Source organism: Girardinichthys multiradiatus, chromosome 4, assembly GCF_021462225.1.
Source record: "Girardinichthys multiradiatus isolate DD_20200921_A chromosome 4, DD_fGirMul_XY1, whole genome shotgun sequence".
Lineage (NCBI taxonomy): Eukaryota > Metazoa > Chordata > Actinopteri > Cyprinodontiformes > Goodeidae > Girardinichthys > Girardinichthys multiradiatus.
Window position 1 is genome coordinate 41,913,581 of NC_061797.1, and position 10,094 is coordinate 41,923,674.

The 10,094-nt window shown below is 37.9% G+C and overlaps 1 protein-coding gene across 3 annotated transcripts; it reads right to left on the minus strand.

Annotated features, from left to right (window-relative positions):
* Positions 1-351: 351 nt before the first annotated feature.
* LOC124866684 (macrophage mannose receptor 1-like) lies at positions 352-9,606 on the minus strand. 3 transcript variants are annotated; one of them, XM_047362575.1, is made up of 4 exons: positions 9,484-9,605; positions 9,142-9,350; positions 8,463-8,788; positions 352-1,187 (listed from the first exon to the last, which is right to left on the minus strand). In XM_047362575.1, the coding sequence occupies exons 1-4, from the start codon at positions 9,507-9,509 to the stop codon at positions 993-995; spliced, it is 756 nt and encodes a 251-aa protein (XP_047218531.1). In that variant the 5' UTR covers positions 9,510-9,605; the 3' UTR covers positions 352-992. The 3 variants fall into 3 exon arrangements, with proteins under 3 accessions (XP_047218531.1, XP_047218533.1, XP_047218532.1); XM_047362577.1 differs by lacking the exon at positions 352-1,187 and adding an exon at positions 3,493-4,206 and having other exon boundaries at positions 9,484-9,606; XM_047362576.1 differs by lacking the exon at positions 352-1,187 and adding an exon at positions 7,393-8,281 and having other exon boundaries at positions 9,484-9,606.
* Positions 9,607-10,094: the final 488 nt, after the last annotated feature.

Sequence of the window (10,094 nt, forward strand, 5' to 3'; positions counted from 1 at the left end):
TACTCCCTGCACTCTTATTTCTGCTCTTCCCACTATAGCTGCACTTTATTTCTGCACTGTCACATAACAGAGCCTGACTAGAGGTCTTCCTTCTAAGTAGCTGATAGTTAGCTTTAATATTAACTGCATTGTTATATCTAATTTGTAAGTCGATTTGGGTAAAAGTATCTGACAAATGCATAAACATAAACTCTCGTTTACGAAGCCAAACTAATCTAAGATTTGCAACTTACAAGAATGTCACACCAGGTTTTAATACCAAGGCAGGTTTGTATATTTCCCTGAAGTCATATACAAGCTTAAATGGCGTGTGCGTTTTCAATTTGAGAATTAATTTTACACGTGAGATCCTTGAGTTTTTCTTCTGGATATTTAATTACAGATAGCCTCTTGCCAATAAAAAATTACTTTTGTGGAAACATCTGAGGGTGGAGAAGTAGAAGGAAACACAGGCATCACTTATTTTAAAGCTTATTTCATGAATGAAATCTAGATAATAATTTTGAACAGTCTTTAGATACATAGATTTTTCAATTATGTCCTCAGCAACTTACTCCTAAAGAGATACATTGACAGGTTCAGACAGTTTTAACCACTTTATCCCAAATGAAAGCACTTTATAAACCTTGAAAACAGCACATTAAAATACAGATATTTTATAAGGATTTTGAGCACATGTACAAACACTAACAATATTTTGTTTTTCTCCAATCTATGATAGTGGAACATTTATAGTGTTACCTTGGATTTCATTGTACAGATTCCTTCTTGTCATTCACTTTAACCTTTTTAGGGTTGCTTTATTCAGCCAAACTGATTAGTTAACAAAACATATTTAAAATCCCAATAAATTAATATAAATATATAGCTCTGAAAGTTTCTGTTACAGTTAACTCAATGAACTTCTAAACAACAGCTGGTTGTGAAAAATTCTGCAGGTCAGCAGATGTTTGCAGCAGAGTTGCTCACGCTTTGTGATGAGCTCGATGACATTAAGGATTATAACTGTAACAGAGGAAGTTTTTTCTCTCTGAGCAGTCTCTGGCCTCCACGGTGCCGACATCATTCTTCGATAAGGCCCCACAATGCTTCTTTGAGACAGGGCATTGCAGCATGTCAGTGTACAACATATCTGCTCCATTCACCCACAGCCATTCGTCACCCAGGAAACGCAGGCCAACCCACACCTACAGGAACAAACAAAATCGAACGCTGAGATTTGAGAAGATCATTTCATGATTATCTGTGATGTATATATAAATTTTATGCAACATTAACATACCACTGGGTTCCTTTTTGGCATTCATTGTCTTTTAGCTTGAAAGAACATGCATCATTGAGGGAATGAGATATTAAGATTGAAGTGCATTTCTGCCAGGAGAATCTACTTGATCTTATAAAGACCTTCAGAAACCGTTGAGAGCTGTTGCTCACTTGAAAAAGAATGTTTCACTGCCACCATATGAAATTTAAAGAAACGAAGGGGTACTGGTCATTTTTGCGCACTCTTAATTTAGTACCTTTGCAGGTTTTGTAATTTCACACCGACTGTTTTTATTGCTGTCTACCATTACATTTCATACACACCATATCTCAATGTTTAAACGTCTGGGGAACATTCCACACCCCGTTTGACAAATGGCGATTTAAAGTGATTTTCTGTTTCTCATAGTATACTGTAAGAAAATTTGCTTACTTTAGTTCAATAAATAATATTAACCAGCAGAAGCTTGGCATTTTGATCATATTTTATTATAGTTAACTGTTCTAAACAAATCAGAAACAAAATAAAGTTTACAGAAAGTAATATAGAACTGAATGAAATTATGCGAGATAAATATAATTTTCTTTATCATTCATAAAAGTACTGCAAATACCACTACTACTACTCCTGCAAGGAAAAATAAACTGCTGTAGTTGTGTATTTGTAAACAAAACTAAAGATCAAGGAAAAGAAAAACAAGAATATCTTAATGACTTTTTATTCCTTTTGATGGCTTCATAGCAATTAATAGGGATTTGTTTTTTAATAATTTTATCTCACACACATCTGTAACGCTGGTGTGCATTGCCCTTTAGAAGTCGACCTGAAAAGTAACTGTTTGCTTACCCCTGCTATGTACTTATAATAAAGAGTACCTATTTTTTTCAAACCAAGGACCACAGCAAACCTAAATATTTTTAATTCACTCACCTGATATTGAGGTAGTAAATTCAATTTCCTTTGAGAGCCACTTTCTAACTCACTGCAATTTATACAATTTCCCATATAGCATGCAGTGCCTTAGAAGAAATAAAGTAACCTAGCAAAATCACACTATTTTATTTATTGGAAAAACATCCGTAAATGTTCCAAAAGCCAAAGGGAAAAAACACGTTTCTTCACAGGAGTTTTGTTTTGTAGGATTGGTTCAACGTTAAAGCACTGTTGAACATCATAAATGTCAACTGTTTGTAGAAGTGATATTGTAGATACTTTATCCTCTATATTCCTAGACTGTGGACCCTCACACTTTTAAATCGCTACACAATTACTTATTTCAACATTGTAACAATAAAAAAGTCTAAGCGAGGGCCATTTATCAGGAAAGTGCCAAACGACAGGAGGTACGATATAAAGCATGACTCTTTATCTTGTGTACATACAATGGCTTTGAAATTAGATGGGAAAACAAAGGGTAACATCTATTCCTTCCTATAATGCCAAAATCCTTATAACAGTCTATATCTTACAGCTACTCCCATATTGGCAGAAAAACATCTAGTTTTTCATACCATAGCATTAAAATTTTTTGTGTAAAGTAACAGTGCCCTTGTGTTGTCTGATAATGTTCCTACATCTGTGCTCAACCTGCCAAATCTTAGTGCTGCATTCTAACCACAAAATTATGTTGTATAGGCTTGGGAATGTTGTCAGAAACTGGAAAACAACTTTGACACATGTCATCAGTTAATATGGTTGTTCATCAGGGTTACGGACAATGTGGGGATGGGGGGTGCGTGGCAGACCCTCTTCCCTACCCATTTTCTTTTTAAATGCACACTACAACAACACGCATCAACACCACATTTGAGCAGGCGGAGGTAGGCTTGGGGTCTTTTCCACACCCTCGTTTGCCTTCTGGGGTCGGAGGCCGGGAGAGGGAGCGGGCATTCTGGTCGGGCTCTGGGCTGGCGTTGAGGTTTGGGTCTTGTCTGGTGCTGGCTCTTTGGCCCTCTCGGAATCGTTTGGATTGCCTTGGATCTCGGTCCCCGTCTTCGTTGCACAGTCCGTTGGTTGAGGAGGCATCACGCTCGGGTTTGCGGGGCTTGGCCGGGCGGTGTGTAGTGTTGATTGAGATGTGGCTTCGGTTTGATGGAGGGGCTGGCCAGCTTGCTTGGTGCGGTGGGGTGTGCTGTGTGGAAGGGTGGGTGGGCGGCGTCCTGGGACTCCTCTGTGTCATGATGGGGTTTTCTTAGACTCTGAGATAGACAACCACGAGGACAAAGGCAGCGTTTTAACAGTTTATTTAGAAACACGGAAAACGGTTGGACTGGAACCAGGGCTGGACAAACGCTGAAGGAGAAAGACACCTTCTGTCTTTCTCCTTCCCAGAAACACTCTGGGTGGAAACAAATAAACTTTTAATGTGTTCTTTTAGATGCTCACTTGCAGGGGTTGGGTTCTTTGCAAGACCAGGGGAAAATAAGTCCTTCTCCACGCTGGCTTCAGGATAACAGTCTGTGAACAGTTTTTGGTGGATGAAGTGCTTTGTTTCCTGTCTTCCAGGAAACTCCACAATAGTTGGAGAGTTGTAACGTTGGAGGGTGAACAGGCAGGTTGATGGGTGGTTCTCAGGTGACTCCTGAGAACCTGGGCTTGAAGTTGGAACTGAGAAAACGAGCTGACGCCTCCCTCTGGGTTTCCACTCCATAAGTAGCCCAGTACACAAACCACCGTGGATATGACACTCTGGGGTTTGGGTGTGGGGTTGGCGGGGTGCCCGGTCCTTGGCGTGCTGTGGTGGCTCTTGCCCCTGGCCGGGCGCAGGGCTATGGTTGGCGGTCAGGTGGGTAGGGCGGTGGAGCATGAATTGTTCCCGCACTGGGGCGGCTGATGGGATGTGCTTGGCCTGGAGCGGTTGGCCTGGAGTGGTTGGCCTGCCCAGCCCGGTTACCCGGCTAGTGCCGAATGGTTTGTGTTGCATGGGGTATCGGCACCTGGACCTGGGAGTATAGAGTATGTATGGGGAGTGTGAGTGAGTGTACAACTTCCGTTGTTTGTCTTTACGTTGGGTGCATGGATGTGAGTGTTTTTATGTGTAAGCATGAGTGTGGGAATATGTGATTGTGATTGTGTGCCTTTGTTTTGTGTCAGGTTGGGTCTTGGGCTGCTCCCTCTCCTGGATTAGTTTAGACGACCCATTAAATGAGGGGCCTATTCCCTCCCCATCACACTGCATAACGGCATTTCTCACATTTCTACTTCGAGTGCTGTTGTTGGGGTTGTTTTGAAGGCTCCTGTACAAAGTCTTAATGCTTGATGTTGTATAATATATAATTTTTCCAGATGTGTCTTTGCTGCTGATATATAATACTTCCATAATATATATTTGATCTGATCAATCCTGTGTGAATTTGTTTTAAAGCTTCCCTGTCTGCTCCCCAGTCACTGCTCCCCAGTCACCTCATAATATTTAGTATTTTCTTACATTTATCTATCATTCTCTGATTCTAGGAATTTGGTTTGATGTGAAAATCCTATAGAATCTATCTATATATATATTATATAGGATTTTCACATCAAACCAAATTCCTAGAATCTTTATACCTCTAACTTGCTCTAATTTTTGATTATGTAATTTTAATTTTAATTTTTTCTTGGTTTTTTTCACGTAAATACCATAAATTGTGTTTTCTCAACTGAGAACTTTAATCCCCATTGAAACGCCCACTCTTCTATCCTTCTTACCTCCACCTGTATTTTCTTTCCAGTTATCTTTACATTTTTCCCCCTTTTCCATATGCCTCCATCATTAGTAAAAAGTGAACATCCTATTTCTTTTCTAATATTTGCAAATACGTCGTTTATCATTATAGTGAACAATAATGGACTTATAATACTACCTTGAGGTGTTCCAGTGTCTATGACATATTTTGTCGATATTTCTTGATCTATTCTAACTTGTAGAGTTCTATTTGTTAATAAGTATTAATCCAGTTAAACATTTTCCCAGTAATTTTCATTTGATTTAATCAATAATCCTTCAACCCACATCATGTCATAAGCTTTCTCTATGTCAAACATTACAGCTAATACACTTTTATTAACTAGCGCTCTTCTGATTTCATGTTCTAAAACTAAACGTTGGGTCTTAATATTTCTCCCTTTTCTAGAACCACTTTGCACTTTAGTAATGTCCCCGTTGCTATTTAAATAATATGTTAATCTATTATTAATCACTTTTGTTCATTATTTTGCATATATTTGTTAAAGCAATGGATCTATAATTTTCTGGTTTTGTGTTATCTTTTCCTGGTTTAGCTATTGGTATGATGATTGATTCCTTCCAGCTCTGAGGCAGCTCCCCCTCCTCCCAGACTTTATAATAAAGCTCTAATATAACGCCTTTGGATGTTTCACTGAGATGTTGTATCATTGTGTAACATATTTGATCTTTACCAGGTGCCGTATTCTTTATTTTTCTGAGTACAAAGTTCAGTTCTGCTTTTGTAAACGGTTCATTCATTAAGTTATTTGTTCCTTCAGTGTTCTGTAGTAAATATTGTATTTTAGTTTTGTGGCTTCCCTCCCTTTCCTTCCCTCATCACTAATGTTACTTGAACTATGAATTTTATTGAATGTTTTAGCTAGTGTTTCAGCTTTTTCTTCATCTTTTATTACAATTGTGTTTTCTACTTTTAATATTGGATATCCACATTCTTTCTTAATACCATTCTTTTAATTGTTTTCCATATTTTATAAATTTTTGTTTCTCTCCCTACCGTACTACAAAAATTCCTCCAATATTCTCCTTTTGCATTCCTAATAATTTTCCTTACCATTGCTTGTTTTCTTTTATATTCAATGGAATTCTTAAATACTCGATTTCTTTTAAGTGTTTTAAATGCTTTATTTCCTAACTTTACTTCTCTACATTCACTTGTCCACCATGGTACCATTTTCTTATCATACCGTCTTCATCCTTTCTTTATTGAATTTTCTGCAGCTTCTTTTATTGTTTTACAAACACGTTCATTTATTTTATTTACATCCATTATCACGTATATTTTTCCTAGATTTTCACTCAAATATTGAAATTTAATCCAGTCTTTTTCTAATTCAATCTAATTCTTGTACCCCTTCCATCATTAAGACATACAACATTTTTTGTTTCCATCATTTCTTCTATAACTTGTCTGTTTTTATCATTACACTTTCCCAATATTGTGCTATTAGCATTAAAGTCCCTGCACCTATTACTTTCTCCTCCAGATATTCCAACATCTCTTCCATCAACTCCATTGATAATGTTTTACATGGGTTATAAAAATCAATTATCTTACATCTACCTTTTTTTCCCAAATTTCAACAACTATGTACTCCAAATCTTTACCTTTTCCTAATATTTGATATTGAACTCCTTTCTTTGTAAATATCGCACACCCTCCTCCATTTCCTTCTGGTCGATCTCTTCTTATACTACCATACCCTTTAATAACAAAATCTAATGTTGGTTTTAACCATGTCTCCTGTAAACAAATCACCTCTGGTTTCTCTTCAGGTTCATCAATATACCCTTTCAGTTCCTGTCGTTAGCTATCAGACTTCTTGCATTCCATTGTAGTATTATCATAGATTATAAGCTGGGGCTCCTGGTCTCCCCTCTGTTTCCAACCTCTTATAGATGTTCTCCCAAGAACCCTCTTTGAAACCTGGATATGTTTCTGCTCCTCTCACAATTATTTAAATTTTTTCAGTTTTATGTTTGATCTGGTCAGTGCAATTGATGACATAAGCAATGAATAGTATTAGTTTTTCTATCGATAACGTGATATTCTCCTCTGCAGTTTTTGTTGAGGAATCTCTGTCTTTTTGTTCCACCTCTTATCTTTTGTCCTTTCACACTTTGACTGCTTCTGCATAACTTGTGTTTTTGCTCATCTTAACATGTTAGATTTCCTTTGCCGTTTTCCTAACCTCACACCCTCCATATGTAACCCTATGTTAACCTCCACAGTTACATTTTTTTCTTTCACTTCTTTACAGTCTTCTATCTTGTGGTCTTCTCCACACTTTGCACACCTCTGCTTGCCTTTGCATACTGCTACTATGTGTCCATATCTCTGGCATTTGTAACATCAAAGTGGTGGAGGGATGTATCAGAACTGACAGACTTCCTACTCTCTCTCTCACATTTGCACCAGTAATGCTTCTTTTTATTTTGTCAAAATCTTCATCCAGAGGGATACCAAAAATCACACCCAGATTGATTTATTTTCTCATAAGATCTTTCTACAACCATTTTTTCCTAATGCTCTCTACATGTAAAGCCTTCATTTTTTTGTACTTCATTTTTACATGTCACTAACAAGTTTCTGTCTCTTAATTCTTTCACCATTTCTACATCTATTTTCTTTTTTTTTTATTTGTCTTGAAATCATTATCGGGCTTAGGTTATTGTGTTCCTCCTCATTCCTTAATTTTAATATTTTAAATTCCCCCTTCAGTATTTTCCTTCTAACTATTCTCTCTTTATCTGAGCTGCTTCTTTCCAACTCTCGCTTGTTACCCTGACTTTCAAACACAAGTTTATCCAAAAAGTCAAAATGAGGCTGGATGGCTCAATAACCCAGGTGCAACAACTTTGGCTCTCTATCGCTCTCAATCGACTTCCCACTTGCTGCCTCCTCCATCGACGCACTCCAGGGTTGATCAGTGACATGGAAACCAGGTGAGTATAATTAACAGAATGAATGGCAGCTGAGTGGGGAATAAAAGTAAGGATCCAAACAGACTTGACTGATGACAAAATATGGAATAACTAGAAGTACCAAAAAAAAAAAAACCCAAATAAAATACAAAAATAATTCAAAATACAAAAACGAGAATATAAACTCAGACAAAAGAAAACACAAAGCCCATTTTAAAATGGGTATAGCATGAAAGTGTGGTGAACTGTCCCAGGAGTAACCATTCTCCCAAAACTACTAAGAGCGCATCAGCAACTCATCCGACAAACCCCAGAACTACTGAGAGACACCGTTGCTCTTTGTCCAATATTAAAATTTGTTTGATGATCTGAAACATTTAAAGGGTCACAACAAAAATAACTATTCAAAGCACTGTAAATGTTCACAAGGCAAGAAATTGGCTCTAGAAAGTACTACTTTCCTGTTTGGTGCCATGAACTCAGATTTTCCACCATGCTTGGAGATCATACAAATAAGAAAATGGATCAGATCAACATTAGTGAACCCACCTCTTCAGTGTCGGCCTCCTTGACTTTGTTCATCACATAGGTGTGTTCATCTCCAGGCTTCACGCTGAGCAGATTGAAGTGAATCTTGCTGGTTGAGGAAGATCTGAGGCCTCGGCAGTGTTCAAACACCTCCTCCCAGCTCTTATTTTCCTTTACCAGGACCATGTTGTCCTTGGTGCAGAGGAAGGGAAGCTGGGTCTGGCAGTTTTTGGTAGCCAGCTCTTTTTCCTCTGAAGAGATGGTTACGCAGGTGGTGTCCTTACTCGGATTACTTAAATTCCAGTGTTTGTCCTCCTCAAGACCTAAGCTCCACTTCCATGATCCACCTGCAGGAAACAAAAGAAAAAAAAAAAAAAAGTGTATAATTTTGTCATACAGATGAGTCGCACCTCAGTTAAACATGAAATACAACCATCTTTCCTTCCCCACTGGGCTTTGGATAAAGACTAAGGAACAGTTAAGCAGTTTCTAAATTAGGTGCAGGATGTTAGGATGTGGCTCATCTGTCTAAGTGCTAATCTTGGTGGATACCTTTTGCTCAGTATGTTAAAACAGGAGATTTCTCTGAAACACGTTCAGGTTAATACATGTTAAAACCTGAATCCTGAGACAGTATGGAGTCAAATCTGGTTTACTTGTAATCATTTTTAACACACAACTGAAAGCCAAAGAAGTTTACCATTTCTGTGAAGTCCGATCCAGATGGGAAAGTTTTGCTTACTGAAAAAACTCATCTGCGACATTGCAAAACTTGCCAAACCGTTATAGCCATTGTTGCAGTACTCCTCTGCCTGAGACCAAGTCATCATCTCCATTATGAAAGGGTACTCTGTGGTGTACCTCTGACATGCGAAGAACAGATTTTCCTCACAATGTTTGCTGTAAATCCTTAAAAAGAGAAGTATTAATAAAAGAACTTAATGTTGTAAACCATCATTATTACTTTTAAACAGAAACATAGTACAGTTAACTGTTAATGACAGCACATGGATATGGCTCTATAACCACTTGCCACATTTACCAAGTCCTGGGAGAATGACAGCTCATGAGTAGCACAATAAAGCACAGAGACAGGAGCAGTGTAACAGAAAAAACCAGCAAGGGACAGAGTAAACCAGAGAGTTTAAATATGGGGAGAAAGGCAAGGAAAGCAGGTGAGAGGAATCAGAGAAATGAGAAACAGCTGAGACCAATGAAAGCTGAGTGAACTGAGGGGCAGAAGAGTAAAAAAATAGGAGCAGACAGAGGAATGCAGAACAACAACACAAAATGAACATAAGAAGGAATCAAGAACCTAATGTACAATTAATTAATTAAAATAGCAGCAATAACTTAATAACATAAACATAAAGAACAGGGAAGAAATAGAGATAATAAAGAAACTAAAACTCAGATATGTAACACTGGAGGACCATGACAGAGCCATGTTTGTTGTTAGATCTGATAACCGGGAAATGTTCCCATATTCCTCATCCGGCTGGCGGCGCTCAGATGAATTCAATAAGTAAAACAGTTATTATACGAGTCTAAAATCTTGGTTTCAGGGGATATTGTTTACCAAAGTGTTGTCAGGGAGAGCTAAATGCAGATTAATGAAGTCAATACAGCTTTCAACTGGAAGTTAGTAGCTGT